General features: G+C 39.6%; 3 protein-coding genes and 1 non-coding gene across 4 annotated transcripts; 1 reads left to right on the top strand and 3 right to left on the bottom strand.

Annotated features, from left to right (window-relative positions):
• Positions 1–684: 684 nt before the first annotated feature.
• On the bottom strand, positions 685–4631 carry rpl7 (ribosomal protein L7). The gene is made up of 7 exons (XM_012827955.3): positions 4555–4631; positions 3778–3880; positions 3516–3682; positions 3145–3282; positions 1478–1587; positions 1147–1362; positions 685–748 (listed from the first exon to the last, which is right to left on the bottom strand). Exons 1-6 carry the CDS (start codon positions 4566–4568, stop codon positions 1154–1156), a joined length of 741 nt encoding a protein of 246 aa, XP_012683409.1. The 5' UTR covers positions 4569–4631; the 3' UTR covers positions 685–748; positions 1147–1153.
• Positions 3354–3444, bottom strand: LOC116219682. Its single transcript, XR_004163287.1, has one exon. It is a non-coding gene; the product is annotated as a small nucleolar SNORD12/SNORD106 (small nucleolar RNA).
• A 99-nt stretch (positions 4632–4730) lies between the features above and the next one.
• On the top strand, positions 4731–7621 carry rdh10b (retinol dehydrogenase 10b). Its single transcript, XM_012827954.2, has 6 exons — positions 4731–5421; positions 5609–5841; positions 6159–6257; positions 6379–6524; positions 6744–6875; positions 6988–7621. The coding sequence occupies exons 1-6, from the start codon at positions 5148–5150 to the stop codon at positions 7109–7111; spliced, it is 1008 nt and encodes a 335-aa protein (XP_012683408.1). The 5' UTR covers positions 4731–5147; the 3' UTR covers positions 7112–7621.
• A 6799-nt stretch (positions 7622–14420) lies between these two features.
• Positions 14421–18819, bottom strand: elocb (elongin C paralog b). Its single transcript, XM_012827861.3, has 4 exons — positions 18745–18819; positions 18371–18412; positions 18109–18252; positions 14421–15213 (listed from the first exon to the last, which is right to left on the bottom strand). The coding sequence occupies exons 2-4, from the start codon at positions 18372–18374 to the stop codon at positions 15023–15025; spliced, it is 339 nt and encodes a 112-aa protein (XP_012683315.1). The 5' UTR covers positions 18375–18412; positions 18745–18819; the 3' UTR covers positions 14421–15022.
• Positions 18820–20378: the final 1559 nt, after the last annotated feature.

Raw genomic sequence — 20378 nt, 5'->3', positions numbered from 1 at the left:
GAGCTTCCCAATAAATACCAATGTACTTATTAGGACTGGATTTATTTGCACCAGAAACGATTCACCATAAGATGGCAGCACAGGTCAGTGGCATTCAAGGTGGTCAGTGTTGCCACCGACGTTGATATACTTGCAATTTCTTCTTTGTGGGCAGGATGTGCATAGCCATTTTAAAACCATGAAAGCGTTTTTAAAACCTCAAAGATTAAAGTGCTCCTATGTTCTTGTGCATGTGGGTCATGTGGTCTTTGATCATTTCTCAGGACAAGAAAATCAATCGGAACAGGAGTGTAATATTATTTAACACTTCAGAACAACCTTCAGAACTTCATACCAACAAGCTCCAAATGAACTTTGTTTGGATAACCTACACAATAGGAGATCAACTTGGGCCTTTGCAGTTGGTGACCAAAAAACTAAAGCAGGAGTGCAAAGCTTTTTGAGAGCCCAGTTGAACCTGTGCACCATATTTATGAAGTGGATGTCAGCCAAGTGCTGCAAATCAAGGTACTTGCAGGATACGCAAGGAGGATTGGCTTCCTCTCCTTAATTCTTTTAACAAGACAAAACTAATTTGGACTCACAGTATAACTGAGCTCTCTCCAGTTTTCTTTTTTAAAGGGATCTCAGAGTGTTGCAATTTGGCATAATCCATCATGTAACAGACAATCTATAAACACTGGCTGGTTTTTTGAAGGTCTTTTAATCGTAGCTCAACAAAATGACGGACACCTCTCCCACAGGACACCTGAAAGAGAATGAGAACTTAATTAATACCAGAATGCAAAATATGACAACAGGACAAACATTTCTATTAACTTGAGAATTGCTTGTGTGGCTCCACATCAGTTTTGAAACTAGTCGTCTCCATAGCTTGGAAAGCTTATCAGAGAGCTGAGTATGAGTCCTCATGTGTGAAGCCAAAAAGCATCTTAACCACCTGCTCTGTGAAATGCTACACTTCACCAACATACATCATGTGCAAATTAATATTTATCTTATTATTTTCATGACATATTTTGCCTTAACTAATGCCACTACAAAGGGCTATAAAAATGTGATTCAGAATCCCCCCCTCATATATCATGATATCATATCGATATCGTGATATGAATTTTAGCTTATATCGCCCACCCCTATCCTCACCCTGTGTTTAGTTCATCCTCCTGATCAGTCTGTTGACCTGGTCCTCCCGGTTGCCGGCGTCGCCGCCTTCTACAAAGTGGGTGGTCTTCTTGTTCATGCCACCACGAGGGGATGACAGTTTGAAGGGCCACAGGAAGTTGTTGGCGGACTTGAAGTTCTTGCCGACAGTGTAGATCTCGTGAATCAGATCTTCAACGCAGATGATACCGTAGTCCCCTGCAAAAGTGAGGCACAAATCAACCTCAATGTTCCACTGCCTGCTACTGCCACAGCACTACAAACTCTTGAAGCCTTTAAACTAAAGGGGGATCAGCCACACACGAAAACATACCAAGAGTTTTTTCGACTAAGGCGTTGTCCGTCAGAGGAATGCGCTGCTTCTTGATCTTGCCAAATCCACGTTTGTAGATCAGCTCACGGACTGATTTCAGATTTGGGTACCTAGACAGACAACAATAGTTTGCATCAAAAACACCTCAAATCTGACACAAGACATAAATATATCCAAACTCTTTTTTTTGCGGCCATGTGCACTAAGTTACCATTCTATTTACTTTCTGCCCAAACAAGCATCATTCTGTTAAATGAGTCACTATGGTTCATGTCTCATACCTGCACTGATCACAAACTTCCACAGAACTGCACATGCACAAAACGACTTTTCAGAATTCCCACCCAATTTCAGGGACAACATTTCAAATGTTCCCATTACTTCCCAAGGAATCTGACCTTTCACAACCTACAAGAACACAAAATACTTAACTCCACAGGTGGGGCCTAATTATTGAATGGAAATTGAACAACATTTCCCCATCCCTTTTTAATAGGCCAGTTATGATTACCCAATTGAAGGGAAACTATCAACCGCACAAAACATTATCCATGGAAGATTACAAGATCATAATTTATTTAATTAGATCTGCATACAGAAAAATGATCTGATTTCACGACTATTGGTTCCAAAACTTTCAGCAAATTTACAAAATGCCTCTTTCAGACGTGGAAATGGGATTTTAAACTCCATAACTTAACATTGACCTAAGGCAAAGTTGTTGGCATGGTATTCAAGACATGATGCTGAAATACAGGATGGAACTTCGTCCCAGGAAGATATCCAGACGCACTACTGGTCACTGTATGTGTTAGATACAGATAGCAAATGGACTACAGGTGATACAGGGTTTCTAAATCTTAGCACTCATCAGTGGTAGCACAGTACCTAACAAAGCACACTACATGTACCAATGCGGACATGCAATTGTCCATGTTGGAGGTGCTTGAAAAATGTTGTTTTCTGTATGAATTAAGTGGAGGATGCATTTACTACCACTTAAATGTTCCTAAGAAATGGTTACGTACAATGAAAATGGTAGAGTGCCCATTGGCCTAAATAATTGAACATTCATGTGCTACATCATGCATACAGAGTTGGTACACATCCACTAGCACAAAGCTACCATCAAAAATAATAATAATAATTAAAAATATATATGTTGACACCAACACCCCTTCTCGTCACAGTGCCGCCATTTCAGAGAATACATTTATATTAACTTGAGAGAATTGCTTGTGTGGCTCCACATCAGGTTTGAAACTAGTCGTCTCCATAGCTTGGAAAGCTTATCAGAGAGCTGAGTATAAATCCTCATGTGTGAAGCCAAAAAGCATCTTAACCACCTGCTCTGTGGGTGTGAAACGTTACAGTTCACCAATATACACCATGTGCAAGTTAAAGCACGTAAAGCCTCCTCAGACATTTTAGTTGAGCTATAATGGTCATAAGTCCCTATTTTTTTTTTTACAATTCCTACCAAATGTCAACTCTACTTCTGAATGTTATGAAAGAGCACCTGAAATTGAGCTTTTAATAGCTTTTACCACCAATATATGCTCATCTTGCAATATTTAATAGTCTTCAGCTCAAATCTGCAAGAATACAACAGGTGTCATACTTCGTTAGACAAAGAAACCACCTCATTATTTAAGAGAACCACTCACCCCCATGCAATGTAGGGCTCTGCGATTCTGAGCATGTTGATGGAGGCCTTGTTCAGCTTCACAAATACACCATTGAAGATCTGGCGAAGACGCAGGAGCTGCAGTACTTTGCGCACCTTGGGGCTGACACCGTTGATACTGAGGAGAATAGGAATGGGTCAACATTACACATGATGCCAAAGACAAGTACAAGTACAAGTAGGCAATACGTGTGGTTTCAGATAAGATTTGGCCTATTTTCGAATCAATCACCATGGTCGATATGACGGGGAAAAAAGATTGAGCATCATAAACCACAACTTTCTCCCAGTAACCTTCCAACAACTGGCAACAGTGCAGTTGCCAAGCACTTCAGTAGAACAGTAACTCACCCTCTGATCCTGATGACAAAGGCCAATTTGGGCTCAGCTGGGACGTAGAAGTTCCCCACTTTGCGGGCAGTCCTTGCCAAGCGGACCTCGCGCCTGTACATCTCCTTGTATTCCTTGTGGTAACATTCTGCCCTCTTGAAGATGAGCTTTCTGGTTACCTTGCGGGCCTAGAAACACCACAACCAAGGGGGTAAACATTAATCAATGAAGTGACCATCTTTCAAGCAAAGGTGACCATAATACCTCAAGTCAGGGCACTTACCTTCTTCTCAGCCAACTTGGTTTTAAGACGCATGGCCCTGACGATGCCATAGCGCTTCCGCCTCTTGAGAAGGCTTTCGGGGACTGAAGGAGCCTTCTTCTCGCTGAAAAAAATAAGACCGATTATAACCAGCCACACAAAGTCAAATTGACAGCTAATGATAGCCAACAAGACCACTTTATTAAGCTTGACCTATTGGCGTTTCATCGCAAGTTCTCCGGCTAGTAAGCGTAACATTGTCCATCATCAAAACATCACTCAGAAGTACGCAACGTGGCATGGAACTTCATTAGGTGGACACTAAAAAACGGGATCTTGGTACACATTGTTACAACTGTATTGAAACGTTTCCTTGCTTAACATATCTTGCTGGCTCGCTTGCTAAGCTAACGACATCGTAACCCGGTTGTTCCCCCATCATGGCGACTGGCTAGTTATTGACTTTAGTACAGTACTGCGAGCATTAGCCTACTAAATTACATCAGAAACCTAACTTTATAGAGAGAAGCCGGAGCAAGAGTATTTCACAGCATACAGTCGTTAATAGAAAACAAAATCAATTTAGCACAACTCTAGTCACACGTTCTCAGCATTTAGCCTCTTTAGCTAGCTACCTTCGTTGATAAAATAAATCAACATGCACTGCTTTCTACTTTGCAATACCACAATCGTATGTACGATGTGTCGATGTTCTTACAAACATTGTAGTCAGAAACATTAGGGAAAACGCCAATTTTAATGATGGTTGAAGATTCACCAACAAGAAAAGTCACTTACGTTTCACCCGCCATTATCCCCACAGTAAAAGAGGCTAATACGCATGCGCATCGGGAATTTATACCTTGGGTCCATGACGCGTCGTGTTGAGTAAAGTTTATAGGTATCCTTTTTAGGTGCCTGTGTTGCACAACAATGACAATTTTTTCACAATACGGTAAACAAAGCCACTGTCTAGGAGCAAATGCACTGATTTAATAATTGTTACTTGCAGTAACTCTTAACCAAGCTGTCAGTGGAGCGAACAAAATCTACTCTATTTCAGTCTCATTATTCCATGCCCCATGGGGATTTACCAAGATCTACCCACTAGATTACAGCATTTGTATCTTTTTAGCATGCGCGGAAGCCACAAGGGGGACAGGAGCATTTATAAGCGCCTAGAAACGGCCTTACATTGATACAGCTTGTTTCTGCACTGCACGTATAGTTCGGTGCTTTTACCTTTGGGGGCTAGTCAACAGTTCTGTGCAGTGTTAAAGGGTCAAACGTTTGTTTTAACTTGCAAATTGGATAGTTTTAGAAATAGTCTAAGCTAGCGAGCAAGTGTTACAGTGTTAGTTTTAAATTGTTTACCGTGGGCGAACTTCAAGATGAACATTGCGGTTGAATTTGCTGTGGTTATGTTTAAAGTAGTTTGGTCATTTGTGTTGGCTGGTACTAAGTGGATTGTCCGAACGAGAGAAAAGAGTGTCGTAGGACAGGTATGTCTGATAACTGGAGCTGGAAGCGGTCTCGGACGACTCTTTGCTAAGGAGTTTGCTCGGCGAGGTGCATCGCTTGTGTTGTGGGACATCAACCGACAAGGCAATGAAGAGACTGCCGATATGGTTCGTGATATCTACCGCGAGATAACATCCAAAAGAGGTAATGTTGAGGTGGTTTACATGTGACTTAATGCCTCAGACAAAAGTATAATGTTATGTCATCAAATAAGGTGTAAGGTGATGCTTAGCTCTCACCAACATGAATGTCATATCACTTTTGCTGTTTATGGGTAAGATGGAAGACAGTTAAGATCATTAATGCTGAATTCATCAACTTCTGTCTCCAGAAATAATTGGAGGAATCCAAGACGTCCCTTTCCAGCCTCAAGTCTATACCTTTGTGTGTGACGTCAGTAAACGCGAGAACGTATACTGCACGGCTGAGAAGGTCCGAGCAGAGGTTGGCAACATCGACTTCTTGATCAACAACGCAGGGGTGGTGTCTGGGCACCACCTCCTGGAGTGTCCGGACGAACTCATCGAGAGAACAATGAAGGTCAACTGCCATGCACATTTTTGGGTAGGTTTCAAGGCTGACTTGCCTCCAAAATAGATTAGAATATTGAGGTGTTTAATTTTGCGTGAGATGCAGTAGTAGTATTGCAGTGACATATAGTATTGAAAACCGTCAGGTTGATTGATCTGCTCAGCTGTTGAGACCTGATTTCAACAACCTGAGACAACCTTGTTTTTATATGAGTTAATGTGTGTTTTCTACTGGTACCTGTGTGTCCAGTCTGGCTTTTAGTTCTCAGGCTTGTGGAACGAATGGCACAATCAGGACTGATCCTGGTTTGATAGACACGTTTGGCTCATTTTATGTATTTCATTCCTCAGACCACCAAGGCCTTTCTCCCCAAGATGCTGGAGCAGAATCATGGGCATATTGTGACCATAGCTAGCAGCTTGGGACTGTTCACTACAGCTGGAGTGGAGGTTAGTGTTGCAATACGTTTTTTAAGAATTGAACAAAGTAAAAATTACTCTACAATGGTTTTGAATGGTTACTAGTTTCTAAATAATGTATCCATCTTGCTCTGTCCTTCTCTCTATGTAGGACTATTGTGCTAGCAAATTTGGTGCGATAGGATTCCATGAGTCCCTGAGTCATGAACTGAGAGCCTCTGAGAAAGATGGAATCAAGATGACTCTTGTCTGTCCATTTCTTGTGGACACTGGCATGTTTAAAGGCTGCAAGATAAGGTATGCTCATGTTTTATAAGTACATGATGGTCAATGTAGTCATTTTATTCTCAAGCACAGAATCAACACCGTATCCGGTTCCTCGTGTGCATTGCACAGCGCTCAAATGCACCAGATGTTTAATCTGACGCAGTTTGTCTGACACAAAGTAGTCTTGGAAGAGTTGTGGTAATGGGCAGTTTTTCTCTCGGAGCTAAACAGAATTTGTCCTCCTAACAGGAAAGAGATGGCTCCTTTCTTCCCCCCTCTGAAGCCAGAGGATTGTGTGACTCAGGCCATGAGGGCCATCCTGACAGATCAACAAATGGTCTGCACGCCACGAGCCATGTATGCGGTCACCTTCATGAAAACGTAAGTGTTCGTTCTATAATACCTGCTCCAGGGCTCATGCACGATGTTTCCAATGATGGTGATGCTGTGTGTGTGTGTACAATTTCTGACTCCCAGTTTTGATGTCTTGCAGGATTCTTCCATTTGACGCCATTGTTTGCATGTACCGGTTTATCGGAGCAGACAAGTGCATGTACCCATTCCTGGATCATTGTAAAGAATCGATGAACAACAACGAAACCAAGATTGGGAGCTAATCTTTGGTTACCTTTAACAAATAAATTATGTTCAAAGACTGTGTTACCAGTGCTGTTGCATTGGGTCTGATTTGAAAGGTTTCACTTGGAACTTGAATGGCTACATCAGTGATGTAAATTAAGTTTGATTTGAATCAGATAAGGTTCAAAGTAGGTAATTTCTATAGCTTAAGGTTTATATTCAACTTTGTAATCAAAAACTGCAGTATGTTACTGTGTGAATGTTCTTACAAAATCATTTTGTTCAATGCTTACCCAATATGACCTTAGTACCCAACATTCCAAGGTTAATGATGGCCTAACTTGTAATGGCATGTCTACTTTTCTCCCTTTTGTTGTGGGAGACATTGACGTAAATATATATGATGAGAGAAGCTGCACAATCAAGTTATGCTGGTAATCGCATGTTAGGTGGATGAAAGGCTCTTAACTCCACTGGAAGTGCCTTAAAATAATTTATGTATGTTTTTTTGTATGTTAATAAGCAATAAATGTGACAAAAACAAAAAATACCTGTCTGACTAATTTTGTATCCCAAACACCTGATTTTCTGCCATCAATTTAATGATGAATATAGAGAATGAATTATGAAAAGATCAATCTGAGAAATAATACAACCCCAAATCAAAAAAAGTTGGGACGGTATGTTAAAATAAAAACTGAAAACAGTGTACCTGTATTACATTGAAAACAATACAACAGCACATTATTTGATGTTTTACCTTAAGAAATTCATTGTTTTTTCAAAATAAACACTTCAATTTTGATTCTTGCAACATATTTCAAAAGAAGTTGGACAGTAAAGCATTTACCACTTTGTAATGTTGCCAATCCTTTTCACAACACTAAAGATGTTTAGAGACTGAATACACCAAGTGATGAAGCGTTTCAGGTGTAACTTTGTCCCATTCTTCCTGCTCACAAGTCTTAAGGTATGCAACGGTACGGGGTCTTTTGCGTTTCCAAATGTGCCACACATTCTCTATTGGGGACAAGTCCGGACTGCAAGCAGGCCAGTCCGGCACCCGCACACTCTTCTTGTTCAGCCATGCCTTTGAAATGTGTGCAGAATGTTGTTTTGCATTGTCTTGTTGATATGCATGAGCGTCCCTGGAAAGGATGTCGTCTTAAAGGCAACATATGTTGTTCCAAAATCTCTATGTACTTTTCCGCATTAATGGTGCCATCTCAGAAGTGTAAGTTACCTTTGCCAAGGGAACTGACACAACCCCATACCATGACAGACCCTGGCTTTTGGACTTGTTGCTGGTAACAGTCTGGATGGTCATTTTGTTCTTTGGTCCGGAGCACACAGCGTCCATTTCTTCCAAAAATGACCTTAAATACTGATTTGTCTGACCATAATACACGTTTCCACTGAGGAAGGTCCATCCCAGATGCCTCCAAGTCCAGCGAAGTCGACGGCGCTTCTGGACACGGTTAACATAAGGCCTCCTTTTGGCACAGTAAAGTTTTAACTGGCATTTGTGGATGTAACTTCGTATTGTAGTGCTTGACAAAGGTTTGCCAAAGTAATCCTGAGCCCATGTGGTTGTATCACTTATAAATGAATGACGGTTCTTGATGCAGTGCCGTCTGAGGGATCGAAGATCACGGTTATTCAGCTTAGGCTTGCACCCTTGTCCTTTACGCACTGAAATTCCTCCAGATTCCTTGAACCTTTTAATTATGTTATGCACAGTGGAGGATGAATTATCCAAATCCCTTCCTATCTTTCTTTGAGAAACATTGTTTTTAAACATTTCAATAATTTGCTTGGCATTTGTTGGCAAACTGGCGATCCTCGGCCCATCTTTGCTCCTAAAGAACTAGGCCTTTCCTGGATGCTACTTTTGTATGATTATAATGACCTGTTGACATCACTAGTTTCAAATCATTATTTAATTATTCTACCTCATTACTACCCCTAAATTGCCCCTGTCCCAACTTTTTTTGGCATGTGTTGCAGGCCTGAATGGCATAAATGGATGTATATTTACAAATCAAATGAAGTTGACCAGAAAAAACATGAAATATCTTGTGTTTATACTGTCTGCAATGAAATACAAGTCACGGTAAATTTATAAATCACTGCTTCCTTTTTTTATTTGCATTTTCCATACATTGTTTATTTGAGTACATGTTGCTTTACTTGATAACAGTATGTATCTGGGCCATTAACTTAAAAAAGATCAGCTGATTCATTTCAGAGTATACTGTGTGAATGATAACACTGAAGTGGAAAGGAAGTTGATAGTAAAGACTACAGGGACCTGCCCATCAGGGAAGTAAGCTAGTCTCCCACCCACACACAATAGCACATGACATGAACAGCTACGCTAACAGACTCATGGTGACCTTTCAATTCTGACACCTTGACGTGGCCTTAATTACACAAACAATATACTTATTTTTGTCTAGCATTGTTTATAGCTACAATACTTCACAAAAGATAATGAAAACAAATATGGAAATCCTGTAAAGAGAGCAATTGCCAGACATTTGAAAGCAAATCTCTCTGCTCCTCTTAGCCTCCCTCTCCATGACCTGCATAGCCCATTACCTGTGTTCTGGTGTTTTACTGACATCATGGAGGCTCTATCCCTGACAAAGCCTCTGTGGGTATCTGATTGATTTAAAGCTTAGGTTCGTTGAGAAACCTCTTAATGTAATATATCTGTTATGTTCAATGCAAAAGCTACCTAATGAGCTGAAAGTGGAAGTCATCTCTGTGGGTCTGATCTTGACCTATGAGCTCATCTTTAAAAATACAAATACTAGAATGACACTATAGCCAGCTCTGTGCCAATATTTGTGGAGGTTGTTTAAGCTTTTCATTTTCTGCCATCTGCAGAAAAACCTAGAACTATATTTTTCACAAACCTATTTTGTGAACCTATGAGCTCATCTTTAAAAATACAAATACTAGAATGACACTATAACCAGCTCTGTGCCAATATGTGTGGAGGTTGTTTAAGCTTTTCATTTTCTGCCATCTGCAGAAAAACCTAGAACTATATTCTTCACAAACCTATTTTGTGAACCTATGATTTTTTTTGTGAACCTATGAGCTCATCTTTAAAAATAGAAATACTAGAATGACACTATAGCCAGCTCTATGACAATATTTTATGGAGGTTGTTTAAGCTTTTCATTTTCTGCCATCTGCAGAAAAACCTAGAACTATGTTCTAAAAATATCAGCATGCTTACGTAATTAGAAGTGGATATGACTCCAGGAAGACTCCATGTGATCACGCACAGGCATTTGCCATTTGCATGCTAACTATCCACCATAGTTTTCAACTATCAAATCATCACGGAGGGACCGCCAAGCAGAACCCCCAGTTTTCAAATATGCATCATAGCTGAGAGATAGTGGCTGGGAATTACCGTATCTCATTCATTCAAATGGGGAGGGAGGGGATGCCTCCGGTTTCCATGCTCAGTGGAGGGAGGGAATGCCATGACATTACCTAGTCAGCCCACATTTGCATAATCTGATATATGTGGCAGTTATCACTGTGGATGGAAGGCGGAAGTCAAATGCCAGCCTTGATTTTTTTTCTCCTCCATGAGTGTTTCCTTGCCTGGAGAAGACTGGGATACCTCTCCATCCATCACAGCAGTCAAAGCAGTATGGAACAGATGGGATAGGAGGTCTCCCATTCACTGGGGGGGAAACCTGTGGAAAGAACTCAGATGTTGCAATGGAAAAGTGTAGACAGATGGAAGGCATAGGATTCTTCTGTTGTAATGCTTGCTGGCCTGTTTGTCCTCACAACACTAGTATATACATTTGGAAAATGAAGACAGCATGCTTAGCAGGGAACTAACATGCGCAACTTGTCTAACCAAAGTGACACAGTATAGTTATAGCCTATAAAGTCAAAGTAATAATTAAAGTGCAAACTTTATGACACAAACCTCTATAGCATACAGGTAATTAAGACAACCAGTTATGGACTTCATTTGAAAGACCTTTGTATATCATAGTCATGGCCACTGTCCAGTGGTCACTCACTACTGTACAAATGTTCATATACACTTGTTCATATAGAGACAGTCATACCGTGTGGAGAAAGATCATAGTGTTTTCCAATGTTTATCGTGAACTAATCACTGCATGCTGCCCTTAGATCCTTTAAAAGATGCAGGATAGTTTGTGGACAGTTTGCTTGTTAAAACAATGTTATTGGTATAATGTTGATGGCATATTGAATGGAAGTATTGACCAATGTCAAATACCAGCACCAGTACCCATGTATTACCAATGTACCAATGTGTCTTTTTTATCTTTACATTCGTTCAAAGTTTTCATGTCATGAAATTTAAACATATGCATAGAAACACATGAAAAAATCATCAGTCAAAAAGAAAAAGCAATAATTTTAGACTGTTGTTTTTTTTAGTATTACATAGTTAGGTGTCTTACAACAACAACACCAAAAATCTTTAAACATTGATAACATTAAATGAATACCATTTGATTGTAATCGATGAAGCGATGTGAAAAAGATAACAGAAGATACACATGAACGTAGGACTGTGCTAGACTTTGAACCCTTTTTTCAATACAGTCCTCTTGGCTACATAAGAGGGCATACATAATACAAGCATATCCAAACGTTAATGTGCTGCATTCAAGTTATGAAAATTGCCACCACATTCACAGGAGATTCATGTTTTCTTAAATATAGGACAATTATTACCATAACCAGAGCAACCCAAAGAAACCCTGAGGAATTGTTCAGCTTGACTGGATTTAAAGCAAAACTAGCGGCCCACAAGGTAATACAGCTAATTTTCCATCCTCTTCTGAATGAGTATCAGCGATGTAGGACAATAAGTGGAGCAGCTGGCAAATCCCATCCGCAGGTTAGATGACAGCAAACAATGAAAAGGACGGGACTTGATAGGATTGAGGGGGAATTTAACAAAGTTAATCTGGAGCCCTGAAATGTAAATGTTGCATTAACTAAATGCAAATCAGGGTAAACATGTGGTCGCATGTTATGTGGCAGGTAATTTATATCCACTGAAAGTACAGCACGCTGAGCCATCCCCTCAGATTGTTGACTGTCTAGAGGATTACTTCAAGATAAGGATAAGCAACCTGCATATAATTCCATCAATCATTATGTGACTTTCTATATTCAATCTGATAATACTATTTGTGCATAGACAGCTACGTTTTAGACTCTAAGTGCTTAGAGCACAGTATAAACTACTGAAAAATTAGCTGTTTGTTGGATTTACAGCATAACTTCTGTGATAGCATTCCAGTTAGTTCAGTGTTCCAGTAGTTGGCTGACACACAGTCAGCCACAGTTATGGTATTTGACTGTAAACACAGGCTGTTCGGCTGTGTTGTCACTGTGACCTACACTTCTTGAAGAGGCCAAACTGGGCACACTGATGACAGGTGTGTGATCTTCACCATCCCTGTCTTGATGTCTGAGCATGCATGTATGGAAAACCAGCAGTGTCACGATTGAACCCCATCATACATCTGTTCTCTTCCAGTGCCTAATTTGTGATATAAAGCCATGCCGTATCATCATTACCATATATATATAAATATATATATAAATACTTTTACTTTAATTTAAATCTCTACTGGTGATATTAAGGGGTTAGATTAAATATATCTCTATAATTATAATTTTTTATTTTTTTTTGCACTATATCTGAGTTATGTTTCTTTGATGTCTATTTTTATGTGCATGTAATTTCTTTGTGCATATTATGTATTTGCTGTAAAGCACTTTGAGCTGCATTCTTTGGCATGAAAGGTGCTATATAAATAAAGTTTTATTATTATTATTATTATTATTATTATTATTATCATCACAGATGCATTCCTTTACATCGTGTGCAGCTGCAGCAGGGTTTCCTATCTCCTCATCTCTCCATGTGCGTCTGTTGGATCATTGATGATCCCCTGATGATCCATTGCATCACTGCTGTGGAAAGAGGGCCAGGCATGTCAAATCAACTGCTCTTCCCTGGAGGAACTTGAAGCTTGGAAAGCGCTCAGCCATTCATAGGAATCAATAAGAGGGAACATATTTTGTGACAATGCTTCAGTGATTGGAGCTTATAATGAGAATGAGAGGAATATGAGGTCTAATTGACTTAATAATCAATTACTGAATATATTGTGATTTATTTGGTCTTGTAATTGTCAGAAAACATAGTTAAACATACACTGAGTCTTGTGGACCCCCTGCCGGTGGTATATAAAGGGGTGAATGACAAGAACAAGAATATCAACCATATTGTGACAAACTGGAGCCAAATTAATGAGCTTACAGGCAGCTCAACTCACAGAATAATGGGAATTCTGAGGTTGTAAGATCCATGGAATGGCTAGAAGGATTAACTGGCGTCATGTACTCTTCTTTGTACAAATCATTGTTAATAAAACAGCATGTGGCCCTGAAAAAAGATAGTCTGACTTCAAAAGACATGGGTATAAGTTATTCATCTTATTATACAAGAGCCATGTAATGGATTATGATGGTATGAATTCCTCTGTGACCGTTTCGAAGAAATAGTGTTGAGAGCATCATGCCTGTGATCGACAATGCATTATCTTCCATTTATCTACAGCTTACTTAAGAAAGCACAATTATTAGTTAAAAGTTATGTAATGCCTCTGTAACAATCTAAAACTGTCATTTCAAAACAAAATGGAATACATTTTACAACGTAAAGGATCCAAGTAATATCAGTGAACAGACTCTTCGTTTGGTACCTTTAATCTCTGGAAAGTGTTGTTGCACTGCCCTCTAGGGTACAATATATATTATTGACTCCTCTATTGAACTTGCTTTTCAACCGTTTTAGATCATTCGTAACACTGTGAAAATGTGTTTATGGAATCTATAGTGACTTTCTGGTCCCACAGTAAAACAGATTTCCAAAGATGGACATTTTTACTTGTTGGTTTTTTACCAGCAAAGAATATGGATGCACTCCATTAAAGTACATTTCATAATAGCACTATCTATCCCTGCCTAACATTACTGAACCATTATCTAATATGTTTCAAATCAAAGGGTTTGTGGAATATGTAAATGTCAGTATCCATGCACAATATTCTCCCTGTTCTTATAGGAAAAATGCCAAACACACTCTTACAGCAGAAGCAACTGGGAGAAGTATACGTTTTCAAAACCAGAAATGAGAAAATTACTGTCCAGCACCTATGTATATTTAACTAAATAAATGTTGGTACATTAGGATGCAGAACCTACACGGAAGAATTAATAGTTATACAGAGAACACATACAACAACGCATTCATAATGGCAAAAGATAGTTCAGACCATATTTATTTTCAGTATTGTTCAAGTTGGAATTAAAACATTATGAGACCATATTCAAAATGTGCCTACAATAATCCTGAATTGCTCAGTTCCTGTAACAAAAGATGTTGAAAACTACAGATTTTTATATCAATCATGATGTCCATTCACCTTTCAGTTCAAATGCTGCTCATGCAAGTGTACTGTATATGGAATACTACCCTGGTCAATTCAAAACACTTCTATAAAATGAATTAAATCACCCATCCATAAACTGAGTGACAGAAATAATAACATGGAGAAAATAGTATTCACTCAGGATGAAGGCTGCTAGAATAGACTATGCATCACATCACAACTTATTCTATGTCCAGCCTCCTCAGAACAATATCTATAAATAATACGAAAACATAAGAGGTATCTTACAGACAATGATGTTTATTACAATATCCCTACACCATGTCAAACTGATGCAGTAAGTCCTGATAAACAAATGACCTGATATCATACAACAATGTATAAAATGGCAAGCATAAAAATACACCTACACACTTTTGGATTTTACAGTGAAAGGGTAGATCCAGGATGCCTATTAGTGATCTAACAATCTAAGAAGTTTGCTGCCATTAGAAGTTCCAAGGCAATCTCCGGGGCAATAGGGAATTCTGGGATTTCTGTGGAGCTGTTGGTGTAACGCACTTTGTATGTAAAATACATGTAGACCTTGGACAGCACGTGTGATGGAATCTCTCTGAAGTGGATTTCGTTTGTTTCATTTTCTGCAAACTGACCTAGAGAGACAATATATAAGAGACAGCATATTAGATTATAGAATATTCATAATTCTCAATTAGAGTGAACAAACCCAGGGGCAGATGTGTGTATGCTGGGTAGCACAACGCAAACGCTGATCTAAACCTGGGGCTGATCCCATAAGCAACGCATGCCACCGCCCTCTATCTGCCATTTGCAGCGCCAACAATTAGAAGGAATAATTGAAAATCACAGGCGCATTTGAATAGAAGCGCTGTTGATGAATCATGAATTAAGAAACTGATGCCAGAAAAGGAAACAAAAATGTGTAATCAGGAAATAGATATACACTTGTAACAAGGTGTCATCAAACAGAGATATAATAGGGCAGTGATTCTACAACACTAAAAAAAAAAAAAACTATGTGTGCGGCTATAACAGACACAATCAATAGTGTAGCAGGCAGCTAAATGTGAGGAAGTGGATGAAGTGACGAAGAGATGGCAGGACGTAAACAGACATAAACAAAAGTAAAGGTTGCAAAAGGTAGAAATGAGCAAAACTGACGCTCAGAATACTGAATCCATTGTTTCTGGAAGTTTCCCCTATGCACGCATCAAAAATGCCATCTGAATTAGGCCTACACCTAGTTTTAAAAGGCTGAAAAGTTTCAGCGCAAACAAACAGACGTGCACGCTCCCCCGCAGTTTTTTTATACAGACTAACCGGTGCCTAATCAGCCGCTCAGTGCGCATCTCCTTCCACAATTTTGCCCAAAACTCCCACTTTTCCCCGAGACACTCCCATGAATGTACAGTCGTGGCCAAAATACACAAATATACATTTTCACAAAGTTTGCTGCTTCAGTGTCTTTAGATATTTTTGTCAGATGTTACTATGGAAGACTGAAGTATAATTACAAGCATTTAATAAGTGCCAAAGCGTTTTTTTGACAATTACATGAAGTGGATGCAGTCAATATTTGCAGTGTTGACCCTTCTTTTTCAAGACCTCTGCAATCCGCCCTGGCATGCTGTCAAATACATTTTGGGCCACATCCTGACTGATGGCAACCCATTCTTGCATAATCAATGCTTGGAGTTTGTCAGAATGTGTGGGTTTTTGTTTGTCGACCCTCCTCTTGAGGATTGACCACAAGTTCTCTAAGGGATTAAGGTCTGGGGAGTTTCCTGGCCATGGACCCAAAATATCGATGTTTTGTTCCCCGAGCCACTTAGTTATCACTTTTGCCTTATGGTAAGATGCTCCTTCATGCTGGAAAAGGCATTGTTCATCACCAAACTATTCCTGGATGGTTAAGAGAAGTTGCTCTCGGAAGATGTGTTGGTACAATTCTTTATTCATGGCTGTGTTCTTAGGCAAAATTGTGAGTGACCTCACTCCCTTGGCTGAGAAGCAACCCCACACATGAATGGTCTCAGGATGCTTTACTGTTGGCTTGACACGGGACTGATGGTAGTGCTCACCTTGTCTTCTCCGGACAAGCTTATCTGCGGATGCCCCAAACAATCGGAAAGGGGATTCATCAGAGAAAATGACTTTACCCCAGTCCTCAGCAGTCCAATCCCTGTACCTTTTGCAGAATATCAGTCTGTCTCTGATGTTTTTCCTGGAGAGAAGTGGCTTCTTTGCTGCCCTTCTTGACACCAGGCCATCCATAGACATATATACATATATACATATATATATACATATATGTCTATGAGGCCATCCTCCAAAAGTATTTGCCTCACTGTGCGTGCAGATGAACTCACACCTGCCTGCTGCCATTCCTGAGCAAGCTCTGTATCGGTGGTGCCCCGATCCCGCCGCTGATTCAACTTTAGGAGACGGTCCTGGCGCTTGCTGGACTTTCTTGGGCACCCTGAAGCCTTCTCCACAACAATTGAACCGCTCTCCTTGAAGTTCTTGATGATCCGATAAATGGTTGATTTAGGTGCAATCTTACTGGCAGCAATATCCTTGCCTGTGAAGCCCTTTTTGTGCCCCTTTTTTCCTTGCAGGTAACCATTGTTGACAGAAAAAGAACAATGATTCCAAGCACCAGCCCATCTTTTGAAGCTTCCAGTCTGTTATTCGAACTCAATCAATCAGCATGACAAGAGTGATCTCCAGCCTTGTCCTCATCAACACTCTCACCTGTGTTAACGAGAGAATCACTGACATGCTGTCAGCTGGTCCTTTTGTTTTTGGGGATTCAGTTCATTTGCATGGCAAAGAGGGACTTTGCATTGAACTGCAATTCATCTGATCACTCTTCATAACATTCTGGAGTATATGCAAATTGACATCATACAAACTGAGGCAGCAGACTTTGTGAAAATTAATATTTGTGTCATTCTCAAAACGTTTGGCCACGACTGTATACATGTCAGTCAGAAATGCGCAACTTGACATGCGCTCCTAGGACAGACAGAATACGAATTTAGCCGTGTGCGGTCTGTTCGTAGGCCTATCATGCGATGTTTTTTGCAACAAAAATCTTGTCTTAAACGCGCTCTAGCGTGTTAGTACATCTGCCCCTCGAATTTTAAATGGAAATATATTAATATAGTTTGATATGGCACTGTAACCGAACACTTCTAATCATCTACAACATGTCTAGCTCAGCTCAGTAGCCATACACGTGATTTCTAATTAGTCACAATCTTCCTGAAATTTCAGAACCGCTATTGCCATAAGTGTTGCTAAGACATAGTGAGTTGCACAGTGTGAGGCAGTGCATCACCAGCAATGCACGTACTAAGGATGTTATTATCTACCAACAAGTTTAGTTGCATGGCTTTAGGGCTTGGGTCTATGACAATCTCACTCCTCACTTTGGGAAAGCTTTTGGAAAATTATCAGTTTTGGAGATGAATTATACAACGTGTTTAATCTGCTGCACAAAGCAGTGTTCTGTGCCCACTCACCGGGACCACTCAACATTGCCTTGATTGTGCCTGACGTCAGCGCGTGTTCTCTCTTCACAATGAACTCGTGGCCATCTGAGGAAATCAACTTCACATACGTAGCATCTGGCCCCTCACAGCCGCCGTATGTCTTCTCTTCACCATCTGAATAAACATAACAGCTGAGTTTATAGTTAAGTGGCCTACCTGTACAATTTTGACGTGTAAAACTGTAATGTGTCTCTGCTCACTAAAATGGACATCACACAACATATTTACTTACCCATCCTGTCCCTCTACAGTTGTCACCCTGAAGTTTCACCAACTATAAGGAGAATTAATAGCAAATATGTAGCAAATATGTGGTTACAATTCATTGCCATAGGCTTCAGGTATTCAGCGTAATAGAATAATGTATTTTATGCCAGTAGCAAGCACATGAGGTGGCTAACTTAATCCATAGGCTCTATATTTCTAGCTTAGCTATCCCTGGTTTGCTAGCAAGCTCTACAGACTTGCGCATCACCCTATTGAGGAAGAAAACTACGTTGATTACTGCCATGGCAGCTAATGATAACTATTATTATGCCCTCCTCAAATGTATTATAGTATTATAATATATTAAAATAGTCCCATTTATCATGGTTAAATACTCACATTCACCCACCACTCAACTTCGCAGCGCAGCTGTAGACTGGGTGAAAACGGCGTTACTACCGACTCAGCGTCTTTACGTCAAAATAAACGCCTCTTGATGGTGAGAGTGTGAGGCTTGTGTGTGTCCAAATAAAATGGCCTAATCTATTTGTTTCCTATCAGTGATTGTTCTCTTTATTATTGTCGTGTAGGTAGCTCCATAAGGTATAGGCCAATAGTGTAAACAAAATATAATAACATGGCATTCAGACGACATCCTTTTTGCAACAAAACTTTTTTTTTAAATGTGTTTGTTATGTTGTGTGTGTGTTTTCGTTTAGAACACAAGTGTCATAAGACTGTGGGACTGAAAGCATATTCTTAGCCTGTTAGGTATAATACATTCAATTAATTTCTATTCAAAGTTATTTATAAAGCACATTTATATAGGCAGATGAATTTATACATGCATCAGGATGAGCATGATAGCATACGGTAGGTAATATGGCCACTTTATTAGTATCAGTATTATCATTATATGATAAAGAAGGAGAGGAAGAGGCTGCCCAGCAAGGTGTATGGGAATTTTATTTATGTTTAGTTTTGATGAGTTATGTTTAGTTATGGTTGGCTGACAGGGTGCATGGAAATTTGAGTTATTCAAGAATATTAAATCAATTCTACTTTTGACAGGGAGCCAGTGCAGAGAGGCAAGTACAGGTGAGATATGTTCATATTTTTTAGTACTAGTAAGTGTGAGAGCAGCCGCATTCTGCATTAGTTGGAGGTTCTTTATTGAGTTGAGCTTATAAGAGCATTGCAGCGGTCTAGTCTACTCTAATGCGATGAGGCGTTTTACACAAATGGCTAACAGTATAACAGGTTTGTTCGCATATGTAAGGCCTTATGCACACCTTGCCTTGTATCTAGCATTTTCATGTACTTTGCCCCAAGCCTATGAGACTCAAAATGGCATTTCATTTTAGCGTAGGCCTATATTGAATTTCATGTGTGATGATACACAGTTTATATGGAAACACAGCTATACAAATGTTTTGCTTGTGTATTGATACCAGTAGACATTGTGTGTCCTTTACTGATCCAAACTTGTATTTCATTTTTTGGCTCTTAGTGAGGGCTTCAGTTGCAGAGTTTCGTATGGACATACTTCACAGTTCTTTTCCAGCTCTTAGTTAATAGCAGACAGATGAGTCTCGCTCACCTTGTATTTAACCGTGGGATAATTGATATGTCCCTGTCTACCTGTTTTATGAGAGTAATATCTGCCCATGATATAGACTGTTGTGTACAAGTAATGTCAATATGAGATAAACAAAGTTCCCCAAATGGTAAGTAATAACATATTTAATTATGCCAGATGTATATATTATGTAGATTCAGTACAACTAGTGATTTAGATGAAAATTTAAATTGAATTGGTGGTAGGGCCTGAAGATTTTTTTACAGGGCTTTTATTTTGACTGTTGTTCTGCCTGGCAACCTGGTGGCATGCTGCAGTTCTTGATGGTAGATGGGGGATGGCTTGACAACAAAATAATAAAACACTACCACCCTCTGGATAGGAGTGGGAACCATGGATCTGAAAGGTATTTTCATCATTTTATCATAACAAATGCTATGTACTTATGTTTTAT

Source organism: Clupea harengus, chromosome 25 (genome assembly GCF_900700415.2).
Source record: "Clupea harengus chromosome 25, Ch_v2.0.2, whole genome shotgun sequence".
Taxonomy (NCBI): Eukaryota; Metazoa; Chordata; class Actinopteri; order Clupeiformes; family Clupeidae; genus Clupea; species Clupea harengus.
The sequence above is the reverse complement of the archived record's forward strand: the minus strand, read 5'-3'. Positions and strand labels throughout refer to the sequence as shown.